Raw genomic sequence first — 19,066 nt, forward strand, 5'->3', positions numbered from 1 at the left:
AGTTCACTCATCAGCAAAGTAATGTAACTGTACTCTAGTGTAGGGCTGCATGAGACTCTGACATGCCTGGCACATTGTAGGTGTTCAGGATCTGTTCACTCCTATCCCGTCGTTCCTTTTTAGGAGAAAGGTTTAGTTCTGAATTCTGTTTTGAGGTCTTAAGGAAAAACTTTTTGTTAAATTGTTAAGTAGGATTCTAAGAGTGCGCATAATCCCAAGTTCGTTGCTGCTTTTCTCAGCTTCCTGACTCAAGGTTGATTGTCAGTTAGTCTTGTATTGATTCACACTCTGCTATCAACAGAATTAAATTGATAAGAAATGGAAGAGTCCATTCAGCCTTCCCTCTTGGCCATGTTTATAAATCAACGGGCCAGTAGTCACTGTGGATCCATTTGGCAGTCACTGTCTGCTCCTGCTGTTGGAATTTAACCAATCCTGTAGGAGCTCGCATTGGTTCAGGGCATTTCTGCTGACTGTTCCTGGGGAGTGGGTCCTGGGGAAAGTACAGAGAACCTAGCACAGGGCATCCTGGCTACATCCACACTGAGATGACCCCAATACTCAGACTCTCTATCTGCTCATGAGGCCCCCTCCATGACGACCCCCGTCTCCATGGGTGACACTGAGCCCAAAACAGGGGAGGCACCCTCACTGCCAGTATCTCATCAGTCCCTAGAAACGCATCCGCCTCAGCACCCTAGTAAGGACAACTACATCGTGACACCTGTGAGCACAAGTTTAGGAGTCCAACTACCTGTCTTCAAATCCCAGCACCTTCATCAACCAGCTGTGTGATCTTGAGAAAATGAATTAAAAGCGACTTAACCTCTGTAAGCCTTGATCTTCTCATCCGTGAAGTGGGGGTGATAATAGTTCCTATGTTGTAGGAATATACAAGAGATAAATTGTGATATTGGAAACTTAGCTCAAGGTCTGGCATAGAATAAGCACTTGATGAATACAAGTGATTATTACAGTAAGTCCCCTACATATGAACAAGTTCCCTTCTGAGAACATTCATAAGTCCAATTTGTTGATAGGTCCAACAAATAGATACCCAGCTAACACAATAGGCTAAATAATCAGTTCAGTTCAGTTGCTCAGTCGTATCTGACTCTTTGCGACCCATGGACTGCAGCACGCCAGGCCTCCCTGTCCATCACCAACTCCCAGAGTTTACCCAAACTCATGTCCATTGAGTCAGTGATGCCATCCAGCCATCTCATCCTCTATTGTCCCTTTCTCCTCCTGCCTTCAATCTTTCCCAGAATCATGGTCTTTTCAAATGAGTCAGCTCTTCACACCAGGTAGCCAAAGTATTGGAGTTTCAGCTTCAACATCAGTCCTTCCAATGAACACTCAGGACTTATCTCCTTTAGGGTCGACTGGTTGGATCTCCTTGCAGTCCAAGGTACTCTTAAGAGTCTTCTCCAACACCACAGTTCAAAAGCATCAATTCTTCGGTGCTCAGCTTTCTTTATAGTCCAACTCTCACATCCATACATGACTACTGGAAAAACTGTAGCCTTGACTAGACGGGCCTTTGTTGGCAAATAATTCTATACTGTAATAGGTTTGTAATGTTTTTCAAGCAAATAATACATAGAAAACAAACACAAAAAATAAAGAAAACATGTTTAATCTTACAGTACAGTACCAGGTACATCACCACTGCTTTTACTCTTGCTTCCAGACATCCTGGTCTTCAAATAAAGACGCTGTACTTCTGTATGCTGTATGTCACTAGACAATAGAGGACGCATGCATGTACAATGTAGCCAGACTTGTGAACTAACTTGCGTGATTGGACATGTGAATGCATCTTTGCGTCCTTGAAAGTTCACAGCTTGAAGGTTCATGGGTAGGGGACTTACTGTGTTAGACATGACCCTTTCTATAGCACAAATACTACTATTCTTAGAAATATCCCTACTTTCATCTCTGGACTGCTGTATCATACCTGATCTCTTAACCCGCCCTTTCAAGCCATCCTCCTCAAAGCCATCTGGTCAACTCATTATCCTTCTTAAAATCCTTAGGGGTTCCTGGTTACCTCTCAAGAGAGAAAAGTTCAACTTGTTTGTCAAGAATTTCAAAACCCTCCCTGGAGTCCCACTGACTCCTCCAACCTTATCTCCTACAACGCCACAGGTCACTGTTTAGATCTTGCTTTGCAGCCATGGGAAACCATATGCTATTTCCCACATGAGCCTCTGCACTTTCTTCCCCTTGCCAACCATGCTCAAGACTGCCTCCTCCATGAAGCCGTCTCTGATCATTCCTCATTTTCTAATCTGTGCATATAATTTTTTATCATTGCACTTATCTCTGTCTGTTTCAATCATTGATTTCCATGTCCTCCTCCTCTGTTAGAATAGGAGCTTTTAAGGGCAAGGGCCATTACCCATGTTCATAATTTTGGCACTTAGTGGAGTATCTGGCAGCAGGTGCCCAACTAAATGTTTGTTGAATGAAATGAATGAGTGACTGATGGAAATAGTAGTTCATTTGGAATCCTATTACACCACTAGTTCACAGTAAGCTGTTTCATCTACCTACAGCCTATGATCTCCTGAGTGGCTCAGTAGTAAAGAATCCATCTGCCAATGCAGGAGACACAAGAGATGTGGGTTTGATCTTGTTAGTGGGAAGATCCCTGGAGAGGGCATGGCAACCCACTCCAATATTCTTGCCTGGGAAATTTCATGAACAGAGGAGCCTGGCAGGTTACAGTGCACAGGGCTGCAAAGAGTCTCACACAGCTGAGCAACTGAGCACACATTCATTCACCCACAAACCATGTGATCCCCATGCTGTCGGTAGAATTTGCTTCCGAACCGAAGTGTCATAACCTTTGTCATGGGCTTTGGTAGCTTCTGCAGATGCACAGATGAATAAGATACTGTAAGGAGCTTGCCTACTAAATCACTTCAGTCGTGTCTGGCTCTTTGCGACCCTATGGATTATAGCCCTCCAGGGTCCTCTCTCCATGGGATTCTCTAGGCAAGAATACTGGAGTGGGTTACCATGCCCTCCTCCAGGTGATCTTCCTGACCCAGGAATTGAACCCACTGCCTCTTCTCCTACATTGGCAGGGAGGTTCTATACCACTGAGCCATCTGGGAAAAGGAGCTTAGAGGCAAGTAATTATAAGTAAGTGCATGTTAGAAAGCCGTGGTAGCTTACTGAAAAAGCATCATTAAGATGTGGATTGATAGTCAGCTTTCACCATTCACTAGATTTGTGTCTCATTTAACATCTGAGTCTCAGTTTCTGCTTTACTAGAACAGGGAGAATAATATTTTAAGTGCTGCTGTGACAATTAAAGTAGGCAATGTACACAAAGTGTTATTAGAGGTATGACATAAAATCAGTGCTAAGCAAATGCAGTCATTAGTATGGCAACAGAATAAGAGATAAATTCAAACTGGCTGGTTTATTTTGGGTTTCACAAGGGGAAATGGGAACTAATTGCAGCATTAAAATTTGGCATCAGATGTGCAATGGCTAATGCTCTGACTTGGTGCCTGAGATGTGAATTCTCATCCTGGGACACAAATCAGCTATGTGACCTTGAGCAAGCATCTTATTCTTCCTGGGCCTTAGTCTTCAATCAGTAAATTGAAAGGCTTGCAAGGACCATTATATGATGTATGGCACACATAATATGGAATTCGATGGGTCCATTAATTCATATCGTGCAGTATTTAATTACACAGAAGTATTTTCATATACATACTCAGTGCAAAAATATGTTACCAAGCAGTCTGAACCCTCTGATTCTAAATTTGGAAGCATAAATATATTTTTGCATGAAGGAAAAGGAAATGACATTGAGCCGATTCCAAAATACTAATCATTGTTTTCTCTGGGTGATCCGCTGAAGAACAATTTTTATTTTTTTTATTTGTGAATTTGTATTAGCTTCCGAATTCACTACAGCTAGTATGAGTACTCTGCAATGATCAATGCTCAAATTAAATATTAAGTTAATGAGGTATCAGATAAGATGGTCTCTGAAGATTGTGGTAGCCCTGAGGATCACATTTTTCTACATGTGCCTTCACTTAATTATGTCCTTTTCTATGAGCATAGGGTGAGGATACTATCAATTCTGTAATTTTGTTAACACAAATAAATTAGTTCCAAATGTCCTTGGTTTCGTGTCTCTGCCACTTGATATCTGACAAAGTATTATAGTTTTGTACAAATTTCAGCCATTTGGCTCTCTTTGGAAGTTCTTCAAATAGTCATAGAAGTTACAAAGAAAAAAAAAATCCTTTCAACTCACAATTCTTTCTGGATGTTCTTTGGCCTGGCTAACTTACTGTGCATTTTCTGTAGTCTCTACTCAGGCCATATTTTTTCCATCTGAAATACATCCTGAAGACTCAACAACCATTCATAATTTTCCTTTACTTTTCTTCCGAATGTGATCTAGTCATCTCTCTATTTTTAGTCAACCATTACTTTCATAATGATTTAAGATGTATTTACGTTTTGTCTTGAAGGTATGTTTTATGTGGTACGTTACTGAGCTTTAAAAATTCTTCTGCATCACAAAGGAAAGCATATCAGAAGTGTCAATCAGAGCAGGCGTTCAGGCTGTATTCATGAGGAGCTGAACACAGGACATGTCCCATTCAATCTAAGCCGTGTGAATGATGATGTTGTAAAATGCCGCCACTAGGAGCAAGTTGATGTACTGGGAGCTTTAAGGGGTAAAGAGAGGGAGACATGGGCCACACACCATGCCAAGCATGTGTGTTGCCAAGATTTGGTCAATTATTTCTCACAATTAAGGGGGTAAATGCAACTAGAGTCCTTCCCAAGGCAACAAACTGAGGTTCAGAGGTATTGAGTAGCTTGTCCAAGGTCAAACCATTGGTCAGCAGCAGAGCTGAGACTGAAAGCTGGGTCTGCATGAGTACAGCATTTTATTTTGTCAGGTGTCCACAAGCTTGAAGGGCCAGAGAATTGTGACATGAAAAAAGGGTTCTGTTAGTATGTCCCTGTGCACAGCACTGTGGTGACTATGACTGAGTGAATGAATGAATCCTAGCCGCTAAGATTCTGGATGGCAATATATGACTTACAGTCCAGCTGTAACTGTACAGCTCAACCAGATCTGAGCACTCTCTCCTGCTGAGTCTGCGTGTGGCCTAAGACTGGATGTATGGTATTTATTTATCCTCCCTGCACTAGAGGCTTGTAAACCAGCTGTTAGCTAAGCAAGATCTGTGTCTCATACCTATAGACTCCCCTCCCCCCTTTTCCTCCCAAACTCTTCAGTTCAGTTTGGTTCAGTCGCTCAGTTGTGTCCAACTCTTTGCAACCCCATGGACTGCAGCACACCAGGCTTCCTTGTCCATCACCAACTCCCAGAGCTTACTCAAACTCATGTTCATCGAGTTGGTGATACCATTCAGCCATCCCATCCTCTGTCATCCCCTTCTCCCACCTTCAATCTTTCCCAGCATCAGGATCTTTTCAAATGAGTCAGCTCTTTGCATCAGGTGACCAAGGTATTGGAGTTTCAGCTTCAACATCAGTCCTTCCAATGAATATTCAGGACTGATTTCCTTTAGGATTGACTCTTACCAACCTTTAATATTCAGCTCTTGAGTCTTGCCTGAATATCCAGCCTAGTTTACTTTCTCTTCCCTTATATGCCCATGGCAGCCAGAGTGTATCCTTACTATGGGTTATACCGTGTTATGAAACCATCTGTCTAGTTCTTTCCTTTACTGAACTGTACTGAGGGCAGAGGCAAGGTATCTTCTTCAGTTCTGTACCCTATCATGTGCCTGGTGCACAGTAGATGGTCAATAATTATGTGTTTCACTGGGGCTACAGAAAAGAGATGTAATAATGAGTTTCATCTATTATTAGCATCTTATCTCCAAGGAAAAGCAGATGGAACTGGGAATTCATGAATCTGCATCTTGTTGCAGCCTACAGAGTTCCTCGGAGCCCTGGGTCCCCATGTGCACAGTATCTCCCCAAGAGAAAGCACATTTCCATTCCTGAATCTCTGTTCTGCCTGGAGAGCTGGACTGGGTCTGGCCCTGTGTAAGCTGGGAGGGTCTTTTAGTGTAAGGCGAGGTGAAAAGCCAGCCTTGGCAGCTGAGTTCATGCTGTATTGCCCTGAGCCCCATGCTCCTCCTGCTAGTCTCCAGGGAGAATAGAAAAGGGAAGGCTGGAGATGGCCTGGGTGCCACCATATTTATGCCCATTCTACTCTCTGAGCACTGAATCTCATCTCTGATGGCCCTGTTGTGTCCCTTAACACATCAGAGTCAAGTTACCTTTGAATGAGTTCTGAGTATGTGTATGCTTTTGGTTGGGAAGCTATAAAGCAAACGAGTAATGTGATCTGGTTTTGTTGTTGTTCAGTCACTAAGTCATGTCTGAGTCTGCGACCCCAAGGACTGCAGCATGCCAGGTTCCTCTGTCCTTCACCATCTCCTGGAGTCTGCTCAAACTCATGTTCACTGAGTCAGTGATGCCATCAAACCACCTTGTCCTCTGTTGCCCTCTTTTCTTCTTGGTATTAAAAAAACAAAACTCTAGCAGCCATGCTGAAAAGAGATTGTAAAGGAGAACAACAGTGCCCAAAATTGCAATAAGACTTTGTAATAAAAACCTAAGTGTGATTCTTAGAGTACTGAGAACAGGCACTGCCGCATAGCAAGTACCATGTGCCCGTCTCTTAAGTGGGATGACACTGAAGAAAGAGTGTCTGTCTTCACATGGACCTTTGTGACAAGAAAGTGTAAGACCTCCTTGAAATTTAGAAAAAATCTTTTTGCAATAGAAGACATCATTATTAATGTGAATGCATTGTCTAGATGCTAGACTCTGGAGTCTTCCACCAGGTATGACCTACGTGACCTTGTGACCTTGGGGGTCAACTGGTTTCCGATTAGCCTACGTGGAGGCCTTCAGAGAACCCCTATCATACAGTGGGAGCTCAGAAAACAGCTGCTCCTTTCTTTTTATCCCACTCCAGTCTGAATCTCAGTTTCATAATGGGTCTCCTTGAAGTCCCTTCATAGTTGTCAATAACCACGCCACTATTTGCATTTCTCCTCCTGACAGAGATTTCCTGGGGACCAAGGAAGCGTCACTGCTGCTAATGGCCATGTTTCTTCTTGCCGTTTTCTACCATGGACAGCAGGTAATCTGACGTCTTCCTCTGACTGCCTGTGGTTACCTGGCATTTCCTGCTGCCATAAAACTGGCCTGGGGGGCCACCACTCACCTCTGCATAAATGACTTTTAGTAGCTTGCAGCAAGTGGCAATTCTTCTTTTTCTTCTTCTTTTATTTTCTTTTGTTTCTCCCCCTCCCTTTTTTTTTTTTTTTTTTTTTTTTTGCCCCTTGGCTGAGCCATGCATGGCTTGTGGGATCTTAGTTTCCTGACCAGGGTTTGAACCTAGGCCCCAGTAGTTAAAAGCACTGAGTCCTAATGATTGGACTGCCAGGGAATTCCCAGCAAGTTGTGATTCTTAACAAAACAATTCCTAGTATGGAACACTTAATAAAAAACTAAGTTGGAGATGATTTGGAGAGCAATATGGTTTTCATTCCCTTTTGGTGTATCTCCTTCAATGAAATGATTATAAGGGGAAAAAAAACAGAGCTTTCAATTTCTGGCTGAGGCCAGCTGGGATCTCTCCCAGTTCTGTTGCCTGGATAAAACTATTACTATGGAAGTTGACCTGATGGGACAGTGGTAAAGAATCTTCCTGTCAATGTAGAAGACCCAGGTTCGATCCCTGGGTCGGGAAGATTCCCCTGGAGAAGGAAATGGCAACCCACTCAAATATTCTTTCCTGGGAGATCCCATGGACAGAGGAGCCTGGCAGGCTATAGTCCATGGGGTCACAAGGGGTCTGACACAACCTAGCAACTAAACAATAACAATGGAAGTTGTATAAATCAGGTTTGGGGATTTTTGTGTTTGGGCTTTTTTTAAATTTTTATTTTCTATTGGAGTATGGTTGAGTTAAAATGTTATATTAGTTTCAAATGTACAGCAAAGTGATTCAGTTATATATGTATCTATTCTTTTTCAAAATCTGGAAAACCATTTAGGTTATTGCAGAGTATTGAGTTCAGATAGTGAAGAATCTGCCTGCAACTCGGGAGACATAGGTTCAATCCCTGGGTTGGAAAGATCCTCTGAAGAAGGAAATGGCAACCCACTCCAATATTCTTGCCTGGAGAATCGCGTGGACAGAGGAGCCTGGTAGGCTACAGTCCATAGGATCTCAAAGAGTCAGACATGGCGGAGCAACTCACACACACACACACACACACACACACACACACACGCACAGAGTATGGCGCAAGGTTCCCTGTGCTATACAATCATTGTTTGTTTGCTAAATCGTGTCTGACCCTTTTGCAGTTCCATGGACTGTACAGCCCGCCAGGCTCCTCTGTCCACGGACTTTTCCAGGCAAGGACACTGGAGCGGGCTGCCGTTTCCTTCTTCCTTGTTGGCTATCTATTTTAAATACAGGTATGTGTACGTGCCAACTGGGTGGTGCTAGTGGCAAAGAACCCGCCTGCCAATGCAGGAGACATAGAGACGTGGGTTCGATTCCTGGGTCGGGAAGATCCTCTGGAGGAAGGCATAGAACGGACTCCAGTATTCTTGCCTGGAGAATCCTATGGACAGAGGAGCCTGGAAAACTACAGTCCACAGGGTCCCACAGAGTAGGATACGGCTGAAACAACGTAGCATGCACACTCACAGGCATATGTCTATTCCAAACTCCCAATCCGGCTTGAGGACCATCCTAACCAAGGTTCCAATCCCACCCTGCCTCCAAGAAGTTTGTGGCCTTCTCCTGACTCTCTGTTTCCTCCTCTTTAAAGTAAGACAGTAATTCCTGACTAGGGCTGTTTTGAAGAATCATTTGAGATGATTGTATGTAGCATTTTGAGCACTGCCTTTCCAGAGATAGAGGAGGCACTTCATCATTGATTTGTCCTGAGTAGATAAAGAGCCTATAGTATTGATGCCACTTCCCTGTCTGCCAGGATCTGGGGCGGGCACCGTGGATAGCCTCGTACAAAACCCCACCCCCAGCCCCAAGGCTTCCTGTCTCCTGGAGGAGAGTGGACACTAAATAATGCGATGTGGGATGTGCTATGCGTGGACCAGCCTTGTCCAAGGACCTCAAGAGTCAGAGATGCAGGAAATTATTCTGCATGGAGCATCATACCAGGCCTCACCCGAGAGATGTCACCTGTTCTCCACAACTGGTAGGATTTCTCCATGCAGACTCAGACCATGAATGCAGCAACACTCATCACTTTCTGCTAGAGCCAGGACGTCTGCTTCACTGCTGTGCTCTGGATCCCAGTCCGTCTCTCTGTGCGTGTACTTCAAAAAAATAAAAGTAACCAGGAAAGGAAAAAAACAAGAAGACTATCAGCCAGAGCAGAAATAGAAACATACCACTGAGAAATCACCATGGAGACAGGGAGGTAATGAATCCTGAGAAACCAGCGATGAAACAGCCAAAAGCCCCAGGAAGCTAGAGATACATACATAAAGTTATTTGTAATAAAGCGGGATGGTAACATGTGTTTAGTCAGTAAGTCGTGTCTGACTCTTTTGTGACCCCTGTGGACTATAGCCCACCAGGCTCCTCTGTTCATGGATTTCCCAGGCAAGAAAACTGGAGTAGATTGCCAGGGGATCTCCCCAACCCAGCAATCAAAATGGCGTCCCCTGCTTGGCAGGTGTATTCTTCACCACTGAGCCACCTGGGAAGCTGATGGTAAAATGTGCTCAGGGGAACAAAGTCAATAAAACTAAACCTGGCAATCAAAGGAAAGAAGGCAAGAGTTAACATGTATCAGCCGCCTATTATGTGTCTGGCACTTCACCTGAATTATCGAACCATCTCAACAACCTGAATGGTCGTTATGATGGATCCTGTTTTACAGATGAAGGAAGTCAGGCTGCTGAGCTAGAAAGTGAGAGAACTAGAATTCAACCCCAGATCAGTCTCCAGAGCCCACCTTTCCACTTTCTCGATCGGGGGAAAAACAAAAAGCACTGTCTGTGTATCTTCACAGCACCAAGGGCATTCCGTCCCACAATATGACCGTACCTTGCTTTTCAGTTTCAGCTGTAACACTAAGCCAAAGGTCAAAGTCTGGCCAATGGCAGTATCCCCCGACTTAGGTCTTTCTGGTTTTCTGTGAGAGCTGGGATCATGTCCTCCACGTCCTGATGACTTCTAGTTACAGGGGAGAAATTCTTCATCTGACATGCAAATGACAATCAGACAAGGCAATCCTATAGAAAAGTGTACGTATACTCCATCACATGGGTTTTAAACTGACACGTGAGAAATTCTCAGAGATGGCTAAGAGAAAGTTCAGAAGCGGGGTCGGGGCTCATTCTAGAATAGGAAAGCTGTTTCTATCTTCCCTGTTACCTTAAGGATTACTCTGTGCCTCTTAGTGCCTCCTCAAAGCTCTTCTGAAATTCTGATTCAGTTTATTCTATTCTCCACTTGTCCTGCAAAAGCAGATAACCACATCTCATGAAGAATATGAATAAAGTAAGAGCAAGTAAGTGAATAATGAGGGCCTGAGTACTTAAGTGATATCTGATTATTTTCTTTTTTATTTTTAACCTTCAAAAGGTTTTTTAAGAGATTTTTTTTTGATGTGGACCATTTTTAAAGTCTTTATTGAATTTGCTACAATACTGTTTCTGTTTCATGCTTTGGTTTTTTTGGCTGCAAGTCATGTGGGATCTTAGTTCCCCGAGCAGGGATTAAACCCGCACCCCTTGCATTGGAAAGCAGTCTTAACCCATGGACCTCCAAGGAAGTCCCTCAAAAGGTTTTAAAATGACATAGCTCCATCCCATAACTGTAGCAGTTACAGATGTAACCTTTGGAGTGGGTAGATATTATTCAAACTCCAACTCTGCCATTCAATAGATAAGTGACATTCAGTCATTTATCCAACATTCTGTATCTCCATTTTCTCACTTATAAAGTGGGTATGATAGTAACAGTTTCTGTTTTTTTGTAGAGTTAAAAAAAAAACTGTAGTATTGTAGTATTGGTTTTTTGTAGGTTTTTTTGTAGTATTATATGAGAATATAATTATAATACACCTCTCCCAGTGATTTGCACTTGGAGTAAGTGCTCAAACATCGTGAGCTATTAATATTTTACTTTGGAAGCAAGAGTCTAAGACAAACAGAGAAAGTGTTATTATCCATCTGGTCGCAAGGCAGCAGCAGAGACTCAAGTCACTTGAGGTCACAAAGTCACAAAGGAGAACCAGACAGAAACAGGGATGCAAATGCTCCAACTTCTCGGTCCATGCCCTCTCCACCATGTGGTGCTGCCTATCTGTTAGAGGATACCTTTCTGCAGAACTGCATCACCTCAAGCATCATTTCATGACGCCCATCAGAGTCCTGTTCATCCGGATAAAGTCCGTCCACTCCAGGCTCTGCTACCGGCTCCCACTGTGTTCCCTGGTGACTCAGAGGTCCCCTATTTTTATTAAAGCCTGAATAATCCCCACCGATGCCTGGTACACAGCATCATCCCAGTGGGAGCATGTGTAACAGTACATCTCCAGAGTGACGGAGGCAGTTATGTAACCGAATAATTGGGACTCTCATCCTGCACATATGTGAAAGCAATACGCCAAACACTTCCTCTTCCTCCGAGGCAGGTGAACATCCCGAATGTTGGACAGAAGAGAGCAGACAGCCAGGTGCCTCCCACCTCATGTCTGATTCACTGCAGCCCTGAGGTTTGGGCTTGGCCTCAACTCTCCTTTCAGAGCAAAGGACCTCACACCTGAGCACAAAGATAGAGATTAACGAGGTCAAGTCTCTAGTTGCTTACTTCTGGGTCTGATAAAGATAGGCACTGGGATTGTGCAGCTTAGAAAGACTCAAGCCTTGGGACCAAATTATTAAATTTGCATCCCAGCGAGGCTCCTGGAAGAATAGATGACCTTGAGATGTTCAACCTCCCAGACCTGCCATTTCTTTACCTGCAAAAGGAAAAGTCTAATAGTTATCTATCAAAAGTTGGGGAACAGCTGAATGAAGTCATGTTCGTAGAGTGCAGGGGTTAAGAGCCACAGCTTGGAGTCCAAATGCCCTGAGTTCAAAGCCCAGCCTCTATTTGTGAAACCTTGGGCACCTGACTTTACCTTCCTGTGCCTCCGTTTCCTTAGCTATAAAGCGGGCATAAAAAAGTACCTGCTTTGTTGAGCCATGGTGTGATTAAAAGACTTTCAGTATGTTTGAAATGCTAAGTACAGTGCCCAGTTCAAGACAAGGACTCAGCCTGTGTTAATTATCATTCTGTGTTAAGAGCCTGGCACAAAACATATAAACAATGTTTGTTAGTTCCTTTGGAACTCTTTTCTTTTTCCTTTTATAAACTCAGAAATTTATTTCTCCCAGTGGAGGACAGGAAGTCCAAGACCAAGATGCTGGCAGATTCAGTGTCTGTGAGGAGGGCCCACGTCCTGGTTCATAGGCTTCTCACTACATCCTCACATGGCAGAAGGCACAGGGACATCTCTGGGATCTCTTTTATAGACCTTAATCTCATTCATGAAGGTTCCAACCTCATGACCTAAACACCTCCCAAAGGCCCCACCTCCGAATACTATCACTTTGAGGGTTAAGATTTCAAAATATGAATTTTGAGGGCACATAAACTCTTGGTACTGTTTTCATGTAGCCAGTTCCTAAATGGTTTGGGAAGGGAAATCAGAATACAAAAAGTTGAAAAGGATTATTCATTTGCTTTATCTTGCAACTCAGATACAATGCAAATGAAAGTATTAGGTGCTCAGTCATGTCCAACTCTTTGTGACCTCATGGACTGTGGCCCACCAGACTCCTCTGTCCGTGGAATTCTCCAGGCAAGAATACTGGAGTGGGTAGCCATCCCCTTCTCCAGGGAATCTTCCCAACTCAGAGACTGAACCCAGGTCTCCCACATTGCAGGCAGATTCCTTACTGTCTGAGCCACCAAGTAAGCCCCTCAGATACAATCAGTTCAGTTCGGTTGCTGTCGTGTCCAACTCTTTGTGACCCCATGGACTGCAGCACACTAGGCTTCCCTGTCCATCACCAACCCCCAGAGCTTGCTCAAACTCATGTCCGTCGAGTTGGTGATGCCATCCAGCCATCTTATCCTCTTTTTTCCCTTCTCCTCCTGCCTTCAATCTTTCCCAGCATCAGGATCTTTTCTGATGAGTCAGTTCTTTGCATCAGGTGGCCAAAGTATTGGAGCTTCAGCTTCAGCATCAGTCTTCCCAATGAATATTCAGGAATTTCCTTTAGTACTTGACTGGTTTGATCTCTTTGCAGTCCAAGGGACTCTCAAGAGTCTTTTCCAAAACCACAATAATACCACAGATACCACCACCTATCAGGTGATTGTTGTAAACACTTTGAAGATTCTTGTTGAGCTCTTTTTAGCCTTAGAATATTTCTCTCTACGAACGTGCCTGCAAATTATTGTGTTAAAAGACATTTGGAATAATTCCTCTCTGTGTGGTTATACCTGTAGGTTTGTTTGTTTGTTTGAGCTTTTTTTTTTGTCATTTAAAAAAATTTTATATAGTTTGAGCTTTTAAAAATTCCATCCAGTTTCATAATTAAGTAAAATATTTCCATGATTCAAAAGTCAGGTTTATAAAACAAGATACAATTTTAAAAGTTTAAATGTATCCCTATTCCTTCACCCCATCTTCCTCATCTCATTGTAATGATTTTTTATTTTTTTGCACTTCAACTTTTAATAAATAAAGAAATATATATATATGTGGAAAGAGAGAGATATATAGATACCCCTTTCCTTAGATCGGTAATGGCAAACTGTGCGTGTATTTCTCCTCCTTAGATACCAACCCATCAAAGTACATATAGAGAAATAGTCTTCGTTTCTTTTTATAGCTGTATATAAGTTTATTCAACCAAAATGAGCACTTGGATTGTTTCCAGCTTTTGCTATTAGAAATTCTGCTGAAAGAATAACCTTGCACCTCTGCCTTTTCATATTTTTGACATCCACTGAGACTTGCACATAAGACAAAGAAAAGAACTAGCTGAATTTTTTTAAGCCCTTGAATTCAGGGCATCTAACCATGTGTTTAATGGTGCAACATATTGTTCATTTCAACAGTTAAAGACTTGAAATAATGACATTACCAAAAGCCCTCATAAATATGGTTTGTTAGATTTTTTAGAAAGGACACTGTCCTCTTTCCAATGAAAAGAAATGCTACGATGGGAGAGAAGTTGGGGAAGCATGGATACATGTAAATGTATGGCAGAGTCCCTTTGCTGTTCACCTGAAACTATCAAAACAGTGTTAATCAGCTGTACCCCAACACAAAAGATAAAGTTTTTAAGAAAGAGTAACAATTTTTAAAAATTAAAAACCAAACAGGATTTTAGGAGAAGAGGGAACTAATAGGTATTAAATACCTGCTGCTGCTGCTGCTGCTAAGTCGCTTCAGTCATGTCCGACTCTGTGCGACCCCAGAGACGGCAGCCCACCAGGCTCCCCCGTCCCTGGGATTCTCCAGGCAAGAGTACTGGAGTGGGTGCCATTGCCTTCTCCATTAAAGGTATTAATACATGTATATTCCTTAGGAAAGTTCCTGGCACCATCTAATGAGCACAGCCTACGTGTTAGCTGGTTTTACTACTGTAATTTATTTCTTGGGTCAAGAAATATTAATGGAACACCAGCCCTGTGCCAGGAACGTTGCTGTATGGTAAGGATGTGATATTGAACTGGGAAAGAACCCTGACCTCAAAGCACCTGCAGCGCACAGTGGAGGAAAGAAACAATGACAAAATTCTAGGTGCCCCGGTGCCAGGAAGGGGAGGTACACAGCCCTGTAAAATCTGCTCATCTTCTGATCTCCTGGTGTCAGGCAAAAGGCCTCCCAAAACGTTCAGCTTGGGCTCTGTTTCATCTGCGGAGGGTTCCGGAGAAACCCTGTCCACCTCCCACAAATGTGTGTCTGAACCTGTTCCTTCCCTTCTGTCCCCTGAACCGCAGCTGGAGTACACAGCCCGCCTGGACTTCCTGTGGCGAGTCCAGGCCAAAGAGGAGATCAACGAGATGAAAGAGCTGAGGGAGCACAATGAGAACATGCTGCGGAACATCCTGCCCAGCCACGTGGCCCGCCACTTCCTGGAGAAGGACCGGGACAATGAGGTGAGCCCAGGCTCGTCCGGCCCCCGAGGACGGGCAGCCGTGGGAGGGCTGCGGTGGACACACTGATCCCAAGTGCTCGGAGGGCCCCTGAGCATGGAGACCAGGCCCACTCCCCAGCACTCTGAAACATGCGTGTGGCCTCCCCAGCTTCTGGTACCTCATCTGTAAGATGCATGTAATAAGTTCACTAGCGCAAGACTGAGTTGGAATTTTAAAGTTTTACATAGGTGTGTGTATATATGTAGAAATCCAACAATTCCACTTTGGGGTTATGTAACCAACAGGATTGAAAGTAGGGTTACAAGGAGACAGCTGCACATTCACATTCATAGCAACATTATTTATAATAGCGGAATTTGGGGATCATCCAAGACTCCATCAAAAGGTAAATGGACAAGGGAAACGGGGTCTGTACGTAGAGTGGAATGTTGTGTGAATACATATAGTGGAATGTTGTTCAGTCTTTGGAAGGAAGTAGATTCTGACACATGCTGTAACATGGATGAAGCCTGAAGACACTACAGCAAGTGAAGTAAGCCTTAGCCATTGACTACAAAAGGGCAGCCTTGTTTGAGCAAAGCAAACTAAACCTTCCTGTTGTCCGAGTCACAACAAACACTCAAAAAACATTTCTCAGGCACAGACTGTGCAATAAACATCTAAAAGACCCTGGGACGCTTCTGGGGGATTGTCTAGACACGGGCTTGCCATCATGTAGCTTATATTCAAGTGGGGGCAGAGAGGCAGCAGCCCAGTACAGAAGCACACTGTGACGGTGCTGTGCTGATGGGTGGGCAATGTTACCTGCTAGTAGCAGCTGGCAAGGGCAGATGCCCACACCTGACCTGCGGCTGAGTGATAGGAAGGCCCAAGTCATCCTGAGAGACTGGGGAGGAGGCAGGACAGTTCAGGAAAGAGAGAACAGCACAAGCAGGGACAAGGTAAGGATGAGCTTGGGGTGCCCACGGAACAGGAAGGCTGGGCTAGGGGATTGTCTCGGTTCCCCAAGGCTGTTATAATAAATACTGCATGACTTAAAGCAACGAAATGTATTCTGTCACAGTTCTGGCAGCCAGAAATCTGAAATCAGTGCAGTAACATGACCATGCCCTCTCTGAAGTCTCTAGGAAGAATTCTTCCTCCTCTTCCAGCTTCTGGTGGCCTCAAGCACTCCTTGGCTTGTGGCTGCATCAGTCTAATCTCTGCCTTAGTCACATGACCTTCCCCCTCCTTGTAAGGGCATGTGTCCTCTTTTCATATGAGGATACCAGTCGTTAGATTTAGGACTCTCTCTCTCCAGTATGACCTCATCTTAGCTTAGTCACATTTGCAAAGACCTCGTTTCCAAATAAGGGCTCATTCTGAGGCTGTGGAAAGAAAGAAAGGGAAAGGGAAAGTCTTTCAGTCATGTCTGACTCTTTGCAACCCCATGGACTATACAGTCCCTGGAATTCTCCAGGCCAGAATAACTAGAGTGGGTAGCCTTTCCCTTCTCCAGGGGATCTTCCCAACGCAGGGATCGAACCTAGGTCTCCCACACTGCAGGCAGGTTCTTTACCAGATAAGCCACATGAGAAGCCCAGGTTGTGCGGGGGACATGAATTTGGAACACTACCCATTCCAAGGATGAAGAGTGATGAGTGACGTGAGAAGATCCGGGACCAGGGCCTGGTAGTTGGGTCTTATGGAGTATGGTAGGGTTCGGAGCACCCTTTTGAGTGCTGTATGAGCCTTTGGAAAGTGTGTTACCTAATCTGACCAAATGCTAATAGAGTGTGGATAAGAGAATCACAAAACCAGAAACTAGTTAGGAGAGCCTAAAATAGCCCAGGAAAGGGTCTGATAGGGAGGCCTAAGATGTCACAGTGAGATAGAAGTAGATGAATCCCAGGTACCTTTACAGATTAGAATCAACAGGACTTGATAATGGAGTGGATGTGAAAGGTAAGAAATGGAAAAAAAAAAAAAATCAAGTCATTTGGTTCACCCTCTAACCACCTAGAAAAAAGTAACTCAAGAGAGAAATAAAAGATGCCTTTAAAGACCTGAAGGGTTATCACATGAGAGGGACTGACCTTGCTCTGTGAGACTCTGGAGGGCAGACCCAGGGCCCTGGACACCCTCAGGAGATATCTCTGTATTCAGCACTATGTAGAGCCCTATGGTGATGCAGCCATCAGGCTGAGAGACCCACAGGAGCAGGGACAACATCAGCCTTGGGCACCACCGATCCTTGGGCCCTGGTGCCCTTACCCTATGGTCTTGCTCATTAAAGGTTGGTGGATGAACTAGAATGGTGAGTTCCTTTGCTGAGACTTTTTAAGTGGCGAGGAGAAAGTCCTTGCCAAGGACACTACAAAGTCAAGGGCAGTTGTCTGGGAGGCTGGACCAAGACAACCCTTCCACTAGAGAGTTTCAAACTGAGTCAAACAGGGGAAGAAAACTCATAGAACAAAGATCACAGACTGGCTGATTCTGAGACAAATCTGACCAGCGAGCCAGTGGGCTGGGACAGTGGTCAGCTGGTTGTTTTGCTTTTTTGTTTTAATTGGTAGATTCGATGCCTTTAGACATGGAATGGACTCTCCAATTTATCCATCTCTACCCTGACACTTATGTTACCTGCTGGACCTCTGAAAACATTTGGGGTTGTGACCCCTGCCTTAGGATAGAGTTAGGAGAGACCTACAAGGTCCATTTCCTATCCGAGCCTCTGCAAAAGGCCAGTGGGAGAGAAACCAAGAGCATGAGTCATCTGCTGCTTGAATAATCAGCTCTTGATGAACTCACGCCCTTGAGAGTCTGTTGGATGCAGATTAAGGCCCCAAACACCCTCAACAGATGGAGTTCTCTGGAATTGGGTTCAAGCCTGGTTTCCTTAGAGCTCCCTAAGGTCAGGGACTTTGTTGCAAGAGCTTCTTGAGGAAGCCAAGAAAGTGAAATGTCGCTGAGCATCAACCGAGACCACTGGAAGGAACAGATGGAACGCTGGAGCCCTCGGAGGGAAGACCCACAAAGAAATGAAAGGAAAGCCACCTGTCAATCAAGACACCAAAACAAGGAAGTATTTGGAACCAGTGGGGAAGAACAAGAATGCACTGGCTGACTTCATCCTGAAAGAAAGGAAAGCAACCAGAGATGCCCAGACACCAGGTCATCAGCGATTATTCGAGCCAAACCCCCACTGAGCAAAATAAAGGTCAGGCTCAGCCGTCATCACATGGATAAGACATTCTCAATAGAAAGTCTTGTCAAGTTCATTTGTGGTTTTATAAATATTTAAACAGTTTGCACTTGGCTAGGCTTAAACAGAGAAAGTTTTCGCTTTGCCTGGAGGACTTCACATTATGATGCCGTATCATTTACTGAACTCCTACTGTGTGCCAGGTACTGAGACAGGCAATTGATGAAAATGATCTTTCATTCTATTCACAACCTGAAGAGGAGGGTTCTGTGACCCCCACAGTAGTGATGAAGAAACTGGGGCTCAGAGAGGTCCATGGTGTGCCTCTGTTGACTTCAGCAAAGCCACGACTCTGCTCCAGCCTCTCGGATTTCTTCCATCTGTGCCGTGTTATCCCTTACTGTGCTGCTGCCGTGGTGCCCCAGGAGTTTGTCAAGATGAGGGAGTGTGTACGTGTGTGTGATGGTTATAGAAGATGTCTTTGTGGCATGATTTATATTGTGTAGGTATCTGGAAAGATTGGGATGCATGTCTGGAAATATGAACGTATGTGTGGAAGAACTTGGTGTGTGTGTGTGTGTGTGTGTGTGTGCGTGGGCATGTGTGTGTGTGCAGGAGACACAGGC

The 19,066-nt window shown here is 44.2% G+C and overlaps 1 protein-coding gene across 3 annotated transcripts in view; it reads left to right on the forward strand.

Moving 5' to 3' along the window:
• Positions 1-19,066, forward strand: part of ADCY8 (adenylate cyclase 8) — a 225,969-nt gene that overhangs the window by 191,091 nt on the left and 15,812 nt on the right. For all 3 annotated transcript variants that reach the window (XM_027560824.1, XM_027560825.1, XM_027560823.1), the window contains 2 exons: positions 7,102-7,180; positions 15,098-15,256. In XM_027560824.1, the coding sequence (XP_027416625.1) occupies positions 7,102-7,180; positions 15,098-15,256 (238 nt within the window). The remainder of the gene's footprint in view (positions 1-7,101; positions 7,181-15,097; positions 15,257-19,066) is intronic.

Source organism: Bos indicus x Bos taurus, chromosome 14, assembly GCF_003369695.1.
Source record: "Bos indicus x Bos taurus breed Angus x Brahman F1 hybrid chromosome 14, Bos_hybrid_MaternalHap_v2.0, whole genome shotgun sequence".
Taxonomy (NCBI): Eukaryota; Metazoa; Chordata; class Mammalia; order Artiodactyla; family Bovidae; genus Bos; species Bos indicus x Bos taurus.